This window comes from Hakea prostrata, chromosome 6, assembly GCF_041222555.1.
Source record: "Hakea prostrata isolate BN-2017 chromosome 6, UWA_Hpros_2, whole genome shotgun sequence".
Lineage (NCBI taxonomy): Eukaryota > Viridiplantae > Streptophyta > Magnoliopsida > Proteales > Proteaceae > Hakea > Hakea prostrata.
In genome coordinates, this window is record NC_142605.1 from 27647354 (window position 1) to 27668037 (window position 20684).

Sequence of the window (20684 nt, forward strand, 5' to 3'; positions counted from 1 at the left end):
TGGAATTTGTCCTGCATCCTTATGGAGGTAATTTGTACGCATCTCAATTATATGTTATGAATAATTTTATAATTATGCAAATATGTGGTAAGGCTATGCCCTTAGCATCAAAGAGATCCAAATTCTTAATCACATTGTATAAAGCATTGATTTTTTACTAATTGAACCAATCGTTTGAGATTATACGATATTGACTCTACTCAATTGTTTCAAAACCTAACAAGTGATGTTATTTTATTCAACATCAACATCCTTGAGAGAAGTAGTTGTGAGTTTTTAATATACTTGTTTAGCATAAGATGACTACAAATAAATAAATAAAAAAAAAACACAAAACCATAAGTTGATTTATAATAGATTATTATAGAATTAGACTGAAAGTGACTTGTTTTGTTGGTATTAGAATCATGGATTACTACCTCTGCTCTCATATGACATATGTTACCTTCATTCGTATTGTCAAGCAGCCGTATCAGAAATCCTAATTGTCTCCTCTGACAAGGAGTACTCTATGCTTTCCCTGATGGTTGTTAATCACAAATTATATGAGGGTCCCTAGGGTTAGGTGATGAGATTTATTTTTTAAAAATTCTTTTTATTATTTTTTATTCATAAACTTCACATAATTTGTTGTTATAAAACTATCAGTCTGTGCTCTCCATCAGAAAAGGTGATCAAAACTCCTTTGTTGGCCCAAAGATCTGTGGGGGTGAAATTCCTCCCTTCTTTAGTTATCTATGACTGGTTCAGATACCTCATGTTCATTTCCGTTGAGGCAAAGTTTTGATAAAAAAAAAAAACTCAAATTTGGACTAATTTAAAAAGTATCCAATTCAAACATTTCTTCTTGAGCGGTCCATTGATATTCATATTCAACAATGGCGGCCAGTTCAAGATTCAATTAATCGGGCATGCGATTTATGAATCTTGCTTATATAAGAAGTATCCACATTAAAAACATTTCTAAATAAAAAATTAGGGTTTTCTTCTTCAAGGTCACCGTGTGTCTAATGAAGTACAAAATGTTCCTGCACGAGCTAGCTAATCCATGCAAACAATTTCGTTTGTACAATTTTCAGTAAAAATTAGTAGAAAAAAGGTAGTCAAAATAACATTGAATTCTATTTTGGTGTTTGTACAATTTCTTTGCTGTTGTCGATGTCTCCGAAGAAATGTGAGTTCTGATTTTGGTAGACGCCTCATGCTTTTCATGGGGGCAGACAGAAGAGCTCATTCCAACTTCCAACTTCCAACTTCAAGGCTGCCTGCCCTTCTACGCAAGTGGGTATTCTTGGGATTTTTATTTTTATTTTTTCGATATAATAGAGGAGGTTAAAGCAAGCTGATGATGAGCAGGACGTACTGTTTCATATAACTAATAACTCAAATTGTTAGACTTTAATCCATCTACCCACGACCAGAGTCTCTCTCATCTGCTCTGTGAGTGTAAGGAAATGCTGACGAATTCGTGGGATTACTGGGTCGAGCAGGCTCTTTCGAGACTCGAATCACTGAAGGTCCTTCGATCTCTCAGACCCATTTCTCTACCTAGGCTTGAATCAAACCCATTTGAGAAAGAAGTGAAGAATTATATAGATTCCGCGGAGTTTCAAACTTTTGATGGGTTGCGTCCGTGGGACCGAGCTTCTGTGGAAGTTGAAATTGCAGAACCCACATTTCAGAAGTGGATAGACGACGTTACTAGTTCTGGTGAGATTCTAGCCTTTACTTGATTCATGCTTTGTTTTTGGTTACTACAGTCTGCTGTTTCGTTTCATTTCTCAGTATACAGCCCTAAGTTTTGTGTATCACAATTATATCTTGAAAAAGAAGGAAGAACCCACCACAGAACACAAGAATGTTTTCAGAACAGATTTTGTCTTGTTGGTTGTGTCTGTTAATTGTTTGTTAGTATAATTATTGAAGCTTTAAAATGACGAAATTCTTGTTTTACTCTTTTTCTTATCTTTGGTAAGTTGTGGTTTTAAAAGTTATGGACTAGCAAGTGAAAGGGATTGCAGGTTCTTATATATGTAGAAAATTACAATAAGGCTTCAACTTTACAACCCATTGGATTTTGTGGTACTTCTGGTTGTCTGAAGTTAGGTGCTTTATCATGATGTCCTCGTGTAATCATACCTTTGGCTTTAAGTACGTCTGACATCAAAATATCTCAATTCAAGTTTGGTATGCAAAATAAATCTTCACTGGTATATGTGAATTTTCCCTTTCTCTATCGAGTGTTTGGTATATATCAACTAGATTCCCATTAGTTTTCAAAAAAGAAATAAGATGTATCACAGCTTCACTACGCGGAAGCTCATGCTCATTGCTTCATTTCTCTTCATTTGGATGGAGCGCAACCTCTGCAGTTGGATTTCCAAATCTAGATCTCCAGATCATATTTTGAAAGCCATCTCCAAGAACATTTCCTCCAAACTCTCCCTTTTACCTCACAAGCCTCTTGTAGATAGCCCAAGGAACATACATGTTGTTATGTGTGACTTAGATTCTTCTCTATTCTATCCTCCTAGATCTGTCTAGTGTAGGCTCACCCCCCCCCCCCTTCTTTCTTTCCCTCAGGTGAGTTTATAATATTTATTTATTCACTCCCAAAAAAAAAAAAAAAAACCTTGGCTTCACAGGGTTTTTCTATCTGTGTGTGTGTGTGTTTAGGGGTTCGTTGTAGCTTTGCTGGGATGTTCCAACATAATAAGAAACATCACCATTTACACACATAACTCTCATTGTCCCACTATGGCAACAGTGAAACAGGTTGCTTTTTTTCTTTTCTTTTTTACCCTTCCCTGCCAGACTGGTATCATGTTTATTGACCTCTCTCAGTTTTTTTTATTTTTTTGTTTTTTTTGGGTGGGGGGTTGGGGTTCTGCATCTACCACTTGGTTGCATTTTGAATTTGATTTGTTTGTTCTTATAGGAGATGAAGTTATCAATAGACAAGGCATCATGGATGGACATACTGGGCTCTGCCCACAGCGATCTAAGAAGTTACTTCTTTTCTCCGGAAATGATTACCTGGGATTGAGTTCTCATCCAACTGTTCGGAAGGCTGCTGCAAAGGTGTACATAGTAGCTCATTGTGCTGTTACTTTTGCTTTCTCAAAGATAAATTACCTGTACTGTACCCCTATTACTCTAACCTTTTAAACCCTTTTTCTCAGGCAGCACAAGAACATGGAATGGGTCCAAGAGGCTCTGCTTTGATATGTGGGTACACCAATTACCATAGGCTGCTAGAGTCTTGCTTGGCGGATTTGAAGAAAAAAGAGGTAACGTATTCCTTACTAAATGAATTTGGCTTCTTTTATGTTTTAGTTGATCTGAATTTTCTATGCAAAATATACTCCTAAGATTCGCTTGGTTAGTTCACCAGATGGAAATATTCAACCTTATAATGGACATGTGATACTTAATCCTTTGTTAATTTTCAACTTCAGAATTCTTTAATTTAATGATTTTTTTTCCCGGTAGAACTCAATGGGTTTATTTTTGTGAAAGTTAAAATAGTTCTAAATGTTGGCCTACTTTGTACCATGGATTCATCTAAAGAGCAGAGTACTAATATTCATTTTGTTGAACTTTGAATGTTCAAAACTTCCTTTCATTCACGCTTTTTTTATTTCTGAATCTTCTTTCACTGCTGAATTGTCCTTGGCTGCCTTGATGCCTTGTTGGTGTCATATTGTATGATGTGTCTTGGCCCCCTCCTCTACCTTAGGGTTGCCATGATGCTGTGACAACTATGCTTTCATGCATATCTAAAGACTGCATCTGATGTATGAACATACTTATGCTGCAGCACATCTGAATTTTTTCTACAATGACCAAGTCTCCCTTGGCTTTGGAATGTGCATCGTGTAGATGTGAATCATTCCCAAAAGATTCTCGTTGCTAATTGATAGTTGACTGCCTTAAAAGCCGCTGGATATGGACTGCCTCCTTTCTATTAGCATTTAACCTTTTTTCTTTCAGAAGATCTAAATATTATATCTGACAATGTATTTAATATAGTTTTTTAGCTAAAAGATTTCACACAAATTCAGGGGAATTATCAGAGGAGGATTCTGATGTCAACGTTGAAAAGAGAAATGGAATACAAGTAAATGATGCATTTTTAAAGTAAATATTAATCGAGGTGAAAAAAAGAAGATGTGCCAAATAACGCCAAACATCAGCCAATTGCTTTAGAGTTTAATGGATGGGTGGCTGGTGGAAGAATGAGACTAACAGTTTCAGATACAAATCAACAATAATGATGCAGATATAAAGAGGGAAGAAGAAAAAAAGAATAGATGGTACCAAGGGACAGTGTTATGAATTGGAGGGAATGCTGTTAACCTCCAATTGGCAGTAGTATGTGTCTATTTATGAGAATTAATAAAGACTTGGTAGTTAGATGTTCCTCTTAATGTTAATGTACTGGCTCATATGACTTCATAAGCAAGGTCATGGCAAGTATACCCTTGTACTACACTTTTTACGGTATTCAATACCCCAAAAGTTGATCTCGATCTGATGGTGGAATGGGGAGATGTTGAAAGATCACCAGAATAGTACATGGAAGAAAGTGCTTTTTTTTTTCCTTCTTTCTTTCTCCCAGTTGGAATGGGAGTGGGTGGTGTGTTTGGGAAGAACCTAATCATTAATTAGGGGGGGGGGGGAAACCAAATATCCAATTTTGAGGCTAGGCAAATGACCTACTTAATGAGCTTGGTGATCTTCACTTTTAGGGCATTGTTTGCAGTGTGTAAATATCGACTAAACCTATTTACACATTGCAGCCCTAAAATTGAAGATCATGAAGCCCTACCATGCAAACAATGTGTAAATAGGTTAGTTGATATTGCCACATTAAATACTTTAATGGATTAATTTTTGAGATTCAGGATGAAACATGGCACAGAGGGATTCAAATCGTTGGAAACCCATGGGCTGTTAACCAGCGCCTTGCACATCTGTGACATTCCTGGGACTTTCTACCAAAAACTAATGAATTTTGTGCTTTGGTAATTCTCCAGGATTGCCTTCTCTGCCCTACAGGCTTTGCAGCCAACATGGCTGTAATGGTTACGATTGGGAGTGTTGCATCTCTCTTAGCTTATGGAGGGAAACCATTGAAGAATGAAAGGGTAGCCTTTTTTTCTGATGCTCTGAACCATGCATCTATTATTGATGGTATTCGTCTTGCTGAGCGGCAAGGAGGTGCAGAGGTCTTTGTGTATAGACATTGTGACATGTCCCATCTTGATGCTCTTTTGTATGTTTTCTTGCTACTATTTGAATTTTCTATTTAATTCACTTTATCCAGTTTTCTAACACAATCATGCATCTGGTATTTAACAGATCAAGTTGCATGATGAAGAAAAAAGTTGTTGTGACTGATAGGTAAGTCAAGATCATTATGAATCTTTCTTTTAGTGCCAGTTTTGCTAGATGAGTATTTGATTTGTGTCAGGAGGGTAATAATGGTCTGTGGATCCAACCTTTTCTATAGGTAGTTATCAATTTAAGTGCAAGTTAGAGATCTGTTTGTTTATTGTATGACAGCTCAACCATTAAAATTATAACTATGATCCCTTGTCAGAAATTTGTCAGAGTGGCTCACCTTAAGTCATAGTCGGCATAGTGCCTACGTGGTCCAAGGTGTTGCAGAGGGTAAAAGATCAAGTTGATACCAAAGAAGGCGCCCTAGGTGTCAAGTCAACCAAGGTGACTGGACGCCTAGGCAACACCTCGACTACTATTTACTAATGTTGTGAATAATTGAAGAGTAAATAAATAATAAAAGAAGAAGATAAAACAAATTCTTTCTTTAATGGTCCAAATATCTGCAATGTGGCAATTTGGATTGTTTGGACACTTGGATCCTAGGGTCTCTTGCTCTTATGTCAGATTGTTAAGGAAGTTTTACTGCTTTAAGAAACATTAGGGGAAGCCTTGAAAGTAGACAAACGACAGTGTCCATCAAAGAACTTTGGTGAGTTACAAAATAGGTGAAGGCTTAAAAAAGACTATTGTGTAACTGGATGAGGATTATGTCATGCAAAATCCAATATATTCTCATTAAGAGAGATATCTGGATTAAGTTCAATTCTACTTTTGTAGCTCTAAAATGTTTCAGTATATGCTCCTATATATTTTCTAGATATAGCAGGAGAGGTTTGGTATACTGATGCTACTACAAAATATTTATGCATGTGTGAGTCACAAGATTCAATATAAGTTTTGATGTAATTATAGTTGTGTTTAGTGGAGGATAAGCTTGAATCGATGTGCTGCTGAATAAAATGTCAATTATGCACTTGAAGTTGAAAACTAGGAGGTTATTGATCTCAACTTTTTATCTTACTGTATTTCCATGCATTAATTATTGTTTCTCTTGCAGCTTATTTAGTATGGATGGAGATTTTGCACCAATGGTTGAACTAGCAGAGCTTCGCAAGAAGCATGGATTTTTATTAGTTATCGATGATGTAAGTGCTATTTCTTTGACCATGTTAAAGATGTTTTGGTTTATCCCTTTCTTTTTTTTTTTCCCCTTTTATTTTCTTGGGGGGGTGGGGTGGAGGCTGCATTCTGATGAGGGTGGACAATAACAAGTAGTTCTCCCAGCCATGTCATGCATGAAACACACATGGCTTCAAGGGGACTTCTTGGGCCTTGAAGTTTAATTTCTGCAGTGGCATTCCTTTGGACTAAAACATTGTTCAAGACAGCATATTTGGTGATGTGGTATAGTTGTATCAATTATCATGTATGATCTTTAATAGACCTTAACTGGAGGGCAAGGATCATGTTTCCGACCCCATTTAGCTGGGACACAACTTAGTTGTTTCTATGATATGCTCATGTGGAATCAGGGAAATTGGTCCATATCTGAATGCCTGTTGGCTATTTTATCCACATTTCTTTGTATGCCTGCTTGTACATGACATGAGCCTGGATCCTTCATTCTGCAATCGTTGTCCCAACCTCTGTCATGCCATTTATGAGGTTGTGACAAGCATCCTAGAATATATTCATTTGGTGATGTACTTCATGTTAAATAATGCACCTGGTGTATTTACTGAAGTTTCCCCTTTGAGATGCTTTGTCCTGCCTTGTGATTGCATAGAACTTGATGTTCGAACTGGGAGGTGGGGATGGAAGGTCCACTCTCACATGGCACAGGTAGGGAGGATGACTTCTTTCATCATCCCATTCTGGTACTTTATTTCCTAGTGATTGAGCAGTTATTCTTACATTTGTCAAGGGTTGTTTCAGGCCCATGGATCATTAGTTTGTGGTGAGAATGGAGGGGGAGTATCTGAGGAGTTTAACTGCGAAAGTGATGTTGACATATGCATAGGAACTCTTAGTAAAGCTGCGGGCTGCCATGGTGGGTTTGTGTCTTGCAGGTAATCAGCTTTAATGTTTCTTTGGTTTCCCATTGTTTATTCTTTGAAATTTCAGCAACTGGAAGTGTTCTCCATTGTTCTCCACTAATAGATGGTATTCTTTAAAAGAAGTTTATGGGCATGTGAAAATTGGTTGAGCATGGCGACCTGAACCACCAATTTGTTGAGTTGAGCAGTTTGATCAATTTGATTAACCTGACACTCAGATCCTTTTGCTGGCTAGCAGCATGGTCTTCATGGAGACCTTCCCTTTTAATTTTTGTCCGTAGTTTACAGAATGGATTAACCTGAACTTCTGATCCTGTATTTCCTTCAGGAATATCCAGTTTGCTGATTTTCAGACATCCATATATCTTTGTCTGTTCTGATTGTTTCTATGTGTAGCCTTTTTTCTATCTTCTGTCTGGATTTCTAAAAGAGATTCCAGTCTGCGGATTCTTTCCCTTCTCATACACAATAAATTCCTCATGTGAGAAAAGACAAAACAAAGAGATTTTGAGCTCTGATTCATGCCAATTCCTTTGTTCTGGAATATTGAGGCTGTGTTTGTTTGATGGAAAGTAATAGGCTCTGATTCATGACAATTCCATATTTGGTTCATTAATGACAGTCAGTTTGAGTCTGCTTACATGGCACGATTTTTCCTGTCCCAGCCTTATCAAAAAGCACTACCATTTTGGGTCCCACACTGCATTGAACGATTAACCATTGATTCTTATCCTTTTCTGTTTCTTCACCCCATTATTGGTGAGCCCAAAATGTATCCTCTTCTTTCCATGTTCTAAAAAGTACGTTCTTCATGTTCTAGGATTTATGAGATATTTGACGTACATGGCTTGTATTCATGAGATTTGCCAGTGATTTTTTTTTGTGATGAACGAACAATCTGTTTAATTGCTTAAGTAATATAACAGGTTGTTGGCATGACATACACATTAATCAACCTGATCCTTGTCCAGGTTTTGCTTGATAGCACGCCATTGGTCTCTTTTTTCTCTGTTTCTATAAAGGTTAATAGGTTGAAGATGTTAATGGGGAGCTTACAGTCTCTATTTATCTCATTTGTCACTCTTCAATGATTAACCCAAGCATTGTGATAAGACCCCTGATATCTGCCCTGTAAATCCAACTCATGGCAGCTCAGCAAAATCACTCACTCACGCACACACACACACACACACACACACACACAGAGTAATTGAAATGCATACACAAGAACGTAACAAGTAATTCTTGGACTAATTCATTAGAAAAATGGATTAATCAGCCTGTAAATACAAGATCTCCCACACCCTGCATATTTTCAACTTAATTACCCCTAACCTGAGAGTGAACCTCTTCCCTACGGGCACTGCTCATCCACTTCCCTTACAAAATTCTCCCCCCCTACTTCCCCTAATATACCCTCAAACCAATACCCCGAAGCAGATCCAGCAAATCCTGACAAACTCCTTTCCACCTCAGCCATTCCCTCCTAATATTCTTAACAGTAACTAGCCGCTCCCCCCGCTCCCCAATAAGTCCTTGCCATGTGTTGTTGTCCTTCAATTCTGTCCCTCACATGGTTGGGTGGAAATGATCCCCTACTAACTCACCTGCCCCTACAGTGCCCCTCCACATTAGTGTCCTAACACATTGCTGTTGAATAACAACTTCACAAGTGTCCTCTGTTCTGGTAGAAAGAAAATCCCAGGATGTTCTTTATTAGGTCTGGCATTTAAGTGGGGGGCTAATACAGAGTATGTGAAAATGGTAGTCCCTGGACACATGCATGGAGTGGCGTGATTTTCCAGAGGCACCTAAGTGTTCCCACATGCTACATGGCCTTTAACAATTTATGATAATTTCTTATTATTATTATTATTTTTTTTTGGGGGGGGGGGGGGGGGGGGCTTAGATATTCTTAAAATTTGTCCCCAAATTGGAACTGATTATTAACACCTGTAACTTTTGCTGAGATCCTTCTAACTTGTTAGTGGATGCCAATTGAACAGCAAAAAGTGGAAGCATCTCCTTCAATCAAAGGGTCGTTCTTTCATATTTTCAACTTCTTCACCAGTTCCTGTTGTTGCTGCTGCACATGGTACTGTGTCCTACATTTCTTACCTGCATCATTTCTGTTTTTTATCTTATTTTTGGCACATTTTTCCTAATTTAAAGAATATATATTGCCTTGCGGATGGAGACATATTGATCAGATCCGTCTAATCAAATAATACTTCAGGCAATCTTATCATTTCTCACCTTGTTTTAGAGTTGGAGACCTTCTTGCATATTCCGTAATTATCTTTCTTTGCATCCTTCATACATGTTGATTTGTAAGACCTGGATTGTGTGAGGAATGTGATGTGCTTAAATTAAAGAGAAACTGATAATATAACAATGTAGGATTAATGTGTTAATTGTTCGATGTTTTGACTTCGTCCATCATCTAGAAGACGTGGTTTCTTAAAATGTTGAATGAGGCTCGTCTACTGGATGAACCTTGTAAATTTTTTTTTTTTAGCAACCAAGTGTCTAAGCGTTGCCCATTTGAATAGAAATGTAAGGCATAACTGATTTTGAATATACACCAGATATCTAATGCAGATCAGTAGTACTCAAATAAGTAACCATCATGGGAGCAAATCCAGACCCATAATGTGACTTACAGTTGTGCTTTTAAGCCATTCTTGTGTTCAAAACTGAACCGGCATTCAGTTTTGGTTCATTTGAAATCATAGGAGTTATTTTGGGTCCTGCTTTTTCTATTTTAATCTAAGGAAGTTAGATTAGATTAGGAAACTACAATGGCCTACAGCTAAGAGGTCTTTCAGTTGACTTGCCATTTCAGTCAAGGTTAAAGATTTCAGTTCCAACTAAGGTTTCTCCCATCGACCAAGACTTGGTGGGAACTGGTCAAAGCCAGGGATCTTTCGGGTAACATTTGACATGTGATGGGCTGGGCAATACAGATTGAAACCATAGAAACTGGTGAGAACTACCAAGACTAGTTGAAATTAATGAAACTGGGTTGGTTGAAATTGGTTAAATTTGATCAAAACTTAGTGTTGATTGAAAACTGTTGATCTTCTGAAAAATTGTCGAAACTCTGTTGAAAAACCAGGAATCTTTCAGAGTACGATGCTATCTTGTCTTGGTTTTGGTTTCAACCAAAATTTAGTAAAAGGAATCCAATCATAGTTGGGTATCCTGCTCTGTCAATACTTGCTTTTTGGAAGGCATTGATTCTGATTGTTACTACCTTTCTTAGGTGAATCATCTATTAGTTTCCAGCAAGTCTGGATAATAATGTAGAGGGCAAAGAGCCTGTTCATGATTTCTATGATGAACAAAGTTTGGCTTTGCTGCCTCTATATTTTGTAAAAGGCAAATCATTTGTGATTTTGGCAAAGTTTATCCATGTCATTCTGCTTCCCTTCCATTCTTCTTCAACTTGTTCATCATATATCAAGTCTTTTTTTTTTTTGTTTCTTTTCTTTTCTTGTGCATACCCTACTTATTGAAATTTCAATTTCTCCGATGTTTTCATTATAGATTTTTCTTGTTTTAAATATCAGAGATTCAGAATCTGGTTACTACAATAGATTGTTAGTCTATCTGGAAATATGATCATTTACTTTGAATTTTTATGTTGATCATATTGGACCTTTAAGTTTCTGATTTCACTGTTGTTTTGAAACCTCAAGTATCCTATATTGTTAATAGGATACATCCTTAACTCCTGAACTCACCTTTATATTTTGAACGTATTTTGAGCAGTTATTCTCGACCCATTAAATTGACTCTCAACCATAATGCCATTATTATCTGAGTTGCTGGTGGTTACTTGGCAAACATCTTCTAAATATGTTTTTCTTTTTCCTCTTCACTGCTTTCTGGTTCAACTGAAATTCAAAACCCGAATAAGCTCCATGTCTTAGGTATCTAGAAACCAGTATGTCAATGTGTACTCTGTGTTTATTTGTTCAAAGTGTAGCTGGTAACATTTATGAGACAACTTATTTTGGTGTCTGCTAGCGGCATAATTGTACTATATTAAAGCCATTCTGGCTGCCATTAAACTACAGTTCTTATCATTTTTATGAGATGATTTTACCTAGTCCTCAAGGTTGCCATTTATCTGTTTCTCTTGTGTTCTGAAGCTGTTTAGCTCATTATTTTATGTGTCTATCATTTTGGTGGGTCTATATCCAAAACAGTGATTTGAGAACTTAGGTTGCATTATATGAATTTTAGTTTTTATTGGATCACATGTCATCCTTGCTTTTCTTGCAAGGAGTACAGATCTGGCCTATCCATAACTCTTCTTAATTAAGATTTCAGTCTCTCAACTGCATGCCTAATTTATTATGGTCTTTAATACGCTAAGATACTTTCACAATGAATAGTTTTGGCAAAATGGTAAGGGAAGTAGTTTTCTGTTTCGGATGTGGGTTAGACACAAGCACTTGGTGTCTTTATCTTATTTTCCTCAAGTAATTTTACCTTGAAATTGTGGTTTCCTTCCAGAAACTTGGTGATCTTCAAATGATGACTTTGTTTTGGATGGATACCACTACACTTTGAATGATGATTTATTGCTTCTTCGGTACAGATTCTTCTGGTTATTAATGGAGTATAACTTTGCAGCTGCTCTTATTGTGGCTAAAAAGGAAATGTGGCGTAGAAAGGCAATTTGGAGCCGTGTGCAAGACTTCCGCTCCCTGACTGGACTTCCCATTACAAGTCCAATCATTTCTCTTGTTGTTGGGAGTGAAGAGAAGGCACTCCGTGCGAGCAGGTCTGTCTATCTCATCATTCTCTCTCGTCTTTGACGGTTTGACTACTGCTACTGTCTTCTCTTACTTCTGCTACTAACCTTTTTGACTAAAATCTTTCAGGCATATGCTCGAATATGGTTTTCATGTAACGGCAATTAGACCTCCCACGGTGCCTCCAAACTCATGCAGGTACTTGGCATGATTTCTGTTATTCATTTGGTTTGATCAAGTAATTAACACATGTTCCTAAGCAAGATTTCTGTTTTAGGCTAAGGATAACGCTTAGTGCAGCACATACAACAGATGATTTGAAGCAGTTCACAGAGGCACTCTCCCACTATATCAGCTTACCAGGACTTAATGCTACAAAGTTTGATGGACATGCAAGACTTTAAAACATGATATTTCCTGATACAAGAGTGAAGCCTCTTCTCATAGTTACTGGCAATTCATGCTAAGGAGCCCTAGAATTGCCAACTAATTTTTCAGACCTGAGGCCGATTTCTAGAGTTGTTGGAGATAAATTCTGACCCATTTTGGATCGGAAACAGGGATTTCAGGTCCGCCGGAAGAAACAACTAGTAATTAATAAAGGTGACACCAGCTTATCAGGTCCATTGTCTGTGACTGAAATATCAGTTGCTTAATTGATCCCAAAAAGAAGTTGGCATCAGCTTCTCTGGTTTATTAAGTGTATGTGTTACTAGTGTTTAGTTACTTTTTTGTTTTTGATTAATTGAAGAATAGGAAGAATTTGGGAAAGCCATTACATCTAACAATGTAATATTAGTTGATTTCTTGTCATTAGACTCATTACTCTACTGAATTCAAAACTGTTATATCCATCTGAAGCAAGACACTATATATCCTTCTGAAGTAAGACACTTCAGAAGAATTCACTCACAATAATAAATTAAGACAAAGTTAAAGGGTGGGTGGAATGGTGGATCCACTGATCTCGAATTTTCCTTTATGGTTGCATCATCTCAATAAATATTATGTAATCAATCACTAGATTGACATTTTTATTGCAATGGTACAACCATAGTCATAAGAAGTTGAAGATAAATATAAGAAATGGGGGTGTGATCGCCTTGGTTATAAAATAAAGGCTAATTAATTAAACTAATGAATAAAAATCAGATGGCATCTGCCTGATAATATTGATGAACCTGTTGTAGTATGAAGGATATTTCTGTTGCCATCATCTTCTAAGTAAACAAATTAACGTTGTGGAAAGTACTCCCACTGGTATCCTCGTGATATTTCCAATGTCTTTTCACTCTTCTGTTCGGGTGAAATTGGATAGATCATAGTGTATGTGGTTGTCCTTTGACGAAGAATAAAACCCGAGCTGAGTTTTGTCTGGATCAGCTTAGTTGAGAAACCAGCGTTGTTCATTTTTACCCTCGCATTTCCAGATCCCCTGCCCCCATTGGTTAGTTCGGATAAGAATTCACATCGGGTTATCAATCAACAAGGCAAGGCCGATCCTCCTGGATTCTATTCTTACTTGGAAATTTAGCGTTGCATCCAGTGGAGTAGTTGTAGATAAATGAAATTTAATTTTTTTTGGCGAATTATGGTGTTCTATGGAGTTAAAATTTATTTTTGTGCAGGAATATGAATGTAAATTAACTTATATTGCTGTAATGAGCCACATATGTTTCAAAATTAAGTCAGTTACGGTGTTCATTAAATTAGAGGAAGTAAGCGTAGAGAGAGAGAGAGAGAGAGAGAGAGACCAGGATGGAGGGGAAAGCCAAGCGAAGAATTCACTAGTATGGATTTCACATTATTGTAGTCATACTTTCATACGTGTATGCAATTGTAAGGCGACTAGAGAAACAAGGACAGATGTAAAAGGACAAGACAAACGATGTAGGAGACGTGAGCCTAGTCTACTTACTAATTAGGAGGACACCTAAACGTAGCATACTACTAGTCTACTACTACTACTACTGTATGAGGACTAGGAGGATCTCATCCTTCACCCACGGGCCCACCCTGGTGAAGGAGACACCCAATAAACCCAAAATATTAACTGGTAAAGTATGGAATGGCAAATGGTCAAGCCCATTTTACCCACCCATTACCCACCCATAAACCCAACAACCCAACAGATCAAAATCAAAAAAACAGGAGAACAGGGAACAAGCTAGGGAAGGGTTAGAATTCATACAACCACACAAGGACCTAATCCCAATTCCTAACCCCGGTTAGGGCCATCTAGGGCAGGATTGGGTGTGGACAGAGCCAACCAGGTGGCCACGGATGAAGGACAGCTACCTTGAAAGTGGTGGTGGTGGTGATACTGCTGCTGCTGCTGCAGATCTTTCTCCCGTTGGTTATGATACTGTTGGATCAGTTGGTGGACCCCGCTTGTCCTCGTGGTGCTGGCACACCTAGCAGCTGTCGCCTCATGATCGGATCCAGCAAAAAGGTCTTCCTTCTCCCCTGCTGCAGCACATAATTCCTGCACAACAACGACACTATTTTAGTGTTCTAGCTAGGGGCATTTATTCCGGTGATTCTCGTAAGAGCTCGAGCCTTCAGTGTAGCTTTTGTGTGTTTTTGTCCTTTTAGCTAGCACCCAGCAGTTTAAGACAAAAAAGACAAGAGATAAGAGATGTAATCGTACGTACGTCATTGAGGTCGAGGTTGAGATGGCGGGGAGGGACAGTGACAGCACTGGTAGGACTAATGTTGTCTCCCTGGCATGTGGATTCAGGTATGACGAGTGAGGACGACATGGTTGCAAAGCCTCTCCTCTCGGCCAAGGGTTTCACTGGGGGTGGGCTTGGCTGATTCGGGTCCCTAGTACTGCTGTTGTTACCAGTCCGGATGGGAAGAAGAGATCGTGGAGGAGCGACGTTGATAGGTAGCCTTGGTCCGGACGTGGCGGAAGAGGCAGAGGGAGGGGTGGGGACCATGAGGAGATCCTGATGATCAACCTGAACCACCACCACCTGAGACTGTGGGGCATGACCTGTATGTGGGGGAGACGACAACATGTTGCTCCCGCCGCTGCCCACCATGTTGGGCCAAAGAAAAGTTCCCTGCGGTTTGCATATCCTGAACCCACTGCGCAACCTCTGTCTCTTTTCTGCCTTTGCAGCTTCTGCCGCCTTTTTTACTTCTTCTTCTCTTTCTGCATCATCATGTTTTCCCGCATCAGATAATTCGGCATCCATCTCTTTTGTTCCTTTTTCCCTTTCGTCCTCTTCTATCACCACATGTGAATGCGATCTCGCTATCTCTTCTTCCATTTCCATCCGTCCTGAAGGTAGCTTCCCAAGCTGCCCCTGCATTAATATCCCATACATAAATTAACAACTATCAGTCTTTATACGCTTATACAAACAAATAACCACCCTGAACCTGAAGCACGCATAGCATAATCTTGGATTTTCGATATAATTAATTACCTTCATTTCACTCAACGAGTTTGAAATTACGATCAGGTGTTGCTCTGCTTGGGCTATCTTCTTTACTAAGTCCTCGTATATTTTCTGCGAAAACAATAGCACAAGGCCACAAGGCACAAGCAAACAAAATATTATCTTCCAAGTAGTACCCATCCGCCAAAAATAGCGTTAAGAACTTTGAAACCCCAGTATAGCATTGTCCGCCTTTGAATCCCATTAATTAGGAAAGTACGTATTAATGCACAAAGACCAAGATCATGATCATTTTGGAAGAGCGGGTCCGTGCTTCATGAGCTATTTAATTCGAATGAACTCGATTTAATAAGACAATATACCTGCGAATTATCCACAGCAGTGACCATGTCTGACTGCAGATCATCGGCTGCAGCCCTGGAATCCGTATTATTTTGAGTTTCCTCATCTACACTAGTAGTCTCACAGCAGCAGCAGCAGCCTCCCTATCCTGCATTTTTGAGAGCTGCTTCTGCACTTCGCTGTTTAATATGAGATTTTAACCATCCGGTCATCTTAATCAAGAAAAACAAAAAAATGCATTAGTAAAGTGACTCAAAATTATTTCTCATGGGATACCTCTTGATCAGTTGAACCAATTCTTCCCTGGACGCCTCCCTCTCCCTTATGCAACACTGGTGCTGAGACGGGTTGTCACCAGGCTTCCATCCTGGGGGTGGAAACCAGTATGGATCGGTCACTCCTGCCTCCTTCCGAAGGTTAGCGAGCTCAGCATTCTCAAGCCAGTACTCCATTGCTCCTTCTGGGTTATGGCGTCGACGAAACCTCTCAGTGCCACCTGGTGCCACCTTCCCCGCCATGTGCTTCAGCAGGTGATCGAGCAGTCCTGTATCGCCGATGTACTTCCGTGCCTCCTGTCTCAGCGCTGGCCGAAGCATTGGGTGCCCAACCACTGCTCCTTTCTCTTTCATTATCTGTAGTAGTTTCTGCTCTGCTAGCTCATACCTTTACACATAATCAGCAAACGACATTACTGTCTTGTAAACTAGCTGATTAAAGCGAGAAAAAGAAAACCTCAGTTCCTTACCTCTCCGTGGACCACCTATCCTTGGAGCCACTGAGCGGCTTATGCCGTTTGCTGATGTAACCGCTTTGTCTTTCTCGTTCACGTTCCCGAGCAAATTTTACCTTTCCAATCCGGTTTGAACTTTCACGTTTCCTCTTTGTAATTGCCGGCATTGTCTCTTCTGTTTTTGTTTCAGTTGCATCTTCTTCTTTCTCTTCATCCTTTCCCCACTTCTTTTCTTCACCGACAGATGCAAAAAATGGTTGTGGAGTTTTCTCTTTGTGCCGACCGATAAAGGTTACCCGCCTGCGAACCCCCCAGTGTACTTCTCCTTCACCTATCAGAGCCGACCAACATGTGCCCTTCACCATACGATCATTCACTAATTCCTCCTTGGCAACACACTTGAGGTTCTCAGTCTTTTTAAGAGGAACCAACCAGAAGCTCTGCAAGTGCTTCTGTTCCAGTAACTCAGAAAATGGAACTAATCTCGAGAGAACTTTTCTCGCCAGTTTTGATCCCATGACGAATTGTTCGTCTAGAGCAGGTTGAACTTTGACGGCGAGATCCTGCAAGCTTCCCTCCGATGTATCCTTACTGAAGAATTTGCGGAGGGAGAGATTACTCGGAAACTTCACTGATACATTGAGCCTCGTTTTTTCAGTCACCTGCACAACACGTCAACATCCACCAGAAGGTATCAAGACATCATTAGCACTGGCGATAAAATTGAAACAAAGGCAACATGCGTGATTAACTTACCATTACAATACGAATTGATTTAAGCTGAATTGGGGATCTCGGTGGTAGCTTCGTATGATCAACTTCGTAGAAATTCCCCACTTCTGGTTCGATTTGGCTTGGAATTTCTGGCTCTAGATTTAATAAACGAAAAAAAAAAGGGGGTAAAATTAGACTAATAAAACTTACGTAACTAACTCCAGAATATTGCAAAATTAACTATAAATTTTATAAACAAATTTTCTTGATTTAGACACGTTATACAATCATTACAATAACATTTTGCGTTTTTTTACTTTTCGTTCTATGCTCTTTTGTCGTCAGAGCCTAGGTGATGAAAAACTCAAGTGTGTGCGTGTGTGTGCGTATGTGCGTGGTGCGTGTGTGACGGAGGGAGGGACCTATATGTGAAAATTCAGAAAGAGAGTGAGATTTTCAGTCGAAGACCAAAGGAATCAAATCTCGGGTCAGAAGAGGAGCCTTTCTGTTATACCGTTGCATGCGACGTTACATTCCATCGTCCGATCGTGTCTAACCGCAGAAGAGTTCTGTGTAATGGGGTGATAATTCGGTGTCAAGCATCCGTTTTCCTGCAAAACGATAAAAGGCAAACACCACCACCGTGCTCATATCAGATCACACGCACACGCAGAACTTAAGGATTACTTGTAAAGACGTCTCTACAGGTCTCATGACTACATGTGCTTATAAAACAATCAACTTAATTACCTGCGTATTACCAACAAAATCCAAAAAATAAACATCAATAAGCAAAAGACTCGTGTCCATCCGTATTCTCTGTGGTGGTGAAGAAGAACATGCTGGAAAATGACAGGTCTGAGAGAGAGAGAGAGAGAGTGATTACATTGCTGTCTTCAGCGGTGTTCCTTTACTGGTTGCAGAGATTCCCTTCCATGGTTACGAATCCACACCTGCATACACACTGGGGTGAGATCGTGAGAACGAGCGAGCAAGAGACACAAAGAGAGTGAAAGACAAACGTATTAAATATGCAGCAGAAAGCCAGGTAAAAGTAGTAACAATTAAAGAGGTTTTTTGGTCGGATGTGTTGAAGCAAAAATGGAAGTCTTTATTAGATGAACACAGTGGAGATACGAACAGTGAAAGCAGCAGAAGAAAAGGCCTGAATTGGAATTGCTAGTTCTAGGTTTCGATTTAAGTAAAGAGAAAAGAAAGAATAGAGTTGTCTGAAACCTTTGCCTTATATACACATATATATATAGGAAGTATTGCAGTTGAATCTGAAGAAGAACGCCTGAAAAAGAACAACGAATGAGGCAACAAATACAAATAGCACTAGAGAAAATGAAACTGCAAAAGAAGGAAGAAAGAAAGGCTGAAAGCGCTGACCAATGCGATTGTTATCAGAGGAAACAAAGAAGGAAATGTGGCAGCAACCTGAAGGAGGTCTACAGTAGTATTCAGGTCCATAAAAATGATAATGAAGAACTCGAGATCCTTGAAAACCGAATCGATTCATTTCAGATAAAAACCTCGAACTCCAAAACTGATGGTCAAGAAATTTGGGGAGAGAGGGTGGAGGTGAACGGAGAAGGGGGAAAAAAATAAAGAAAAAGAAAAGAAAAGTGAAAACAAAGAACAAACCTCAACCTGCAGGTTTCTCCCGAGGTATTTCACCTGATTTTAGCGAGTTAATATGTTGAAAGCTTAAAGCTTCGCAGTTCCTGCAGAAAAGAACTGAGGTCAAGAGTCTTATGAACTCAAGATTATTTGATAAGAATAAAATGAACAAGCAGAAACCCTAACAGTGATCGGAAGCCATTTTCAAGATATTAAACGAAAACGAGAAGAATCAAAAGGTAATAGCTTTCTGAACCAGGAAGAAGATCGATCCGTCTTCTACAACTCACCAATGCAAGAGCAGATTTGCAGAAAAAAGAATCCAGATCTGAGCTTCGGAAGCAAATACAAGAAGAAGAAGAAGATGATGAAGAAGAGAACGGAAAGAAATGTATGTGTAAGAAAGCTTAAGTAGAAGTGTTGGAACCTTCTATACGTGCTCTGCGCATATGGGAGTGTCTGTTACTGTGACTGTGATGCCTGTAAGTGTATGTATGAGATCAGTTGAGCTAAACACCATGAATTTTGACACACCTTCGCTCTATTTAGCCATTAAAATGGAATCTATCTAGACAAGGATGTCTGATATTTGTTGTTCTGTAGTTTTTTTCCAGGGCACTAGGGTGTCTCCGTGTCTCACACTCTCACTCCGGTCACGTTTCAGTTGGGTTTTTCCAACAGCATAACACTGTAACCTACTTTTCCTTATGACCTATAAAGCATGTCATATGAGTTTTTTCAATTTAAACATATTTAAGAAAAAATAAAATGAAAAACAAGGAAAATATCTATGCACCTTGATTACATCCGGGGGATGCTTGTCGTCCGCAAGGGTCGAACACATGATCTCTCCATTGAGAAGTATGGATTTTATCACTCTACCAACACTGCATTGACAAAAAAACCAATTTTCATTCCGTCGCAAGAGGGGGAATTGTTAGTTAGAGAACCAAATAACTTTTTTCAAGAAAGAGTAGGACTCAAAATTCTTGTAGAGTACCAAAATATTATCTACAATGGAGGCAACTTCTAATGGAGGCACAATGGCAGCTTAACAACAAAGAAGATGAATTAGTTCCTCACAATTAGAGTAAACAACAACAACAATGGATACATGATTTTGAAGGGCAAACCAAAGAGCAACTCTCACGCCAAAGCCTCACCCGTAAGAATATGATCAAACACAACGGGTTTTGAGAAGGCCTTCAAGATAGATCCTTACTAATCAAAAATCACGTAACCCATACCACCATTAACGTTTTCCTGTGCCTGGGAAGCATCATAATGGATCATAAAACCCTCCTTAGCCTGCATCTGTGGAGGAAGCGAGCACCGCTGAATCTCCCTGTTAGCTCTTCCATGATTCATTTGTCCCTTTGTAGCTTCTAAAAGCTCGGTTGTTGCAGCTTGAGCCATTCCAATAACATCCTCCGGTTGCCACTCTTTTCTGTTAAAAATAAGCTCATTCCTTGCAATCCATTGGACCAACAAATGAAGCTACAATGTACCAGTGCCTCCCTTTTTTCTTATTTACTGTTGAACTTTAATTAGTACCATTTATCCAACCATTTACACAGTAAATGAACTTCTTCAACTGAAGGGCAATAGGAGAAGGCACTACCAAACCAAACTGTCTTTGCAAAAGAACACTCTAAAAGAACATGATCGATAGACTCACTCAACTTCCCACATC

At 39.0% G+C, this 20684-nt stretch overlaps 2 protein-coding genes across 2 annotated transcripts; one reads left to right on the forward strand and one right to left on the reverse strand.

Annotated features, from left to right (window-relative positions):
• The first annotated feature begins 967 nt into the window (after window positions 1-967).
• On the forward strand, window positions 968-13124 carry BIOF (biotin F). Its single transcript, XM_089158947.1, has 11 exons — window positions 968-1710; window positions 2939-3081; window positions 3183-3290; window positions 5040-5278; window positions 5365-5406; window positions 6407-6494; window positions 7285-7418; window positions 9413-9501; window positions 12051-12201; window positions 12302-12370; window positions 12450-13124. The coding sequence occupies exons 1-11, from the start codon at window positions 1455-1457 to the stop codon at window positions 12574-12576; spliced, it is 1446 nt and encodes a 481-aa protein (XP_089015073.1). The 5' UTR covers window positions 968-1454; the 3' UTR covers window positions 12577-13124.
• A 1266-nt stretch (window positions 13125-14390) lies between these two features.
• On the reverse strand, window positions 14391-20407 carry LOC149013010 (protein DYAD-like). Its single transcript, XM_089157695.1, has 8 exons — window positions 20239-20407; window positions 17411-17523; window positions 16670-17316; window positions 16201-16587; window positions 16049-16103; window positions 15610-15693; window positions 14827-15486; window positions 14391-14657 (listed from the first exon to the last, which is right to left on the reverse strand). The coding sequence occupies exons 1-8, from the start codon at window positions 20405-20407 to the stop codon at window positions 14391-14393; spliced, it is 2382 nt and encodes a 793-aa protein (XP_089013821.1).
• Window positions 20408-20684: the final 277 nt, after the last annotated feature.

Bases quoted from the DNA above. Each gene is read 5' to 3' on its own strand.
- BIOF (XM_089158947.1), top strand. From the start codon at position 1,455: ATGCTGACGAATTCGTGGGATTACTGGGTCGAGCAGGCTCTTTCGAGA. The intron at 7,419-9,412 runs GTAATCAGCTTT...CCAATTGAACAG, and splicing joins GGTGGGTTTGTGTCTTGCAG to CAAAAAGTGGAAGCATCTCC. The intron at 9,502-12,050 runs GTACTGTGTCCT...ATAACTTTGCAG, and splicing joins TGTTGTTGCTGCTGCACATG to CTGCTCTTATTGTGGCTAAA.
- LOC149013010 (XM_089157695.1), bottom strand. From the start codon at position 20,407: ATGGCTCAAGCTGCAACAACCGAGCTTTTAGAAGCTACAAAGGGACAA. The intron at 16,104-16,200 runs GTATCCCATGAG...CATATTAAACAG, and splicing joins TTGGTTCAACTGATCAAGAG to CGAAGTGCAGAAGCAGCTCT. The intron at 15,694-16,048 runs GTGAGACTACTA...TTGTTTTCGCAG, and splicing joins GGGAGGCTGCTGCTGCTGCT to AAAATATACGAGGACTTAGT.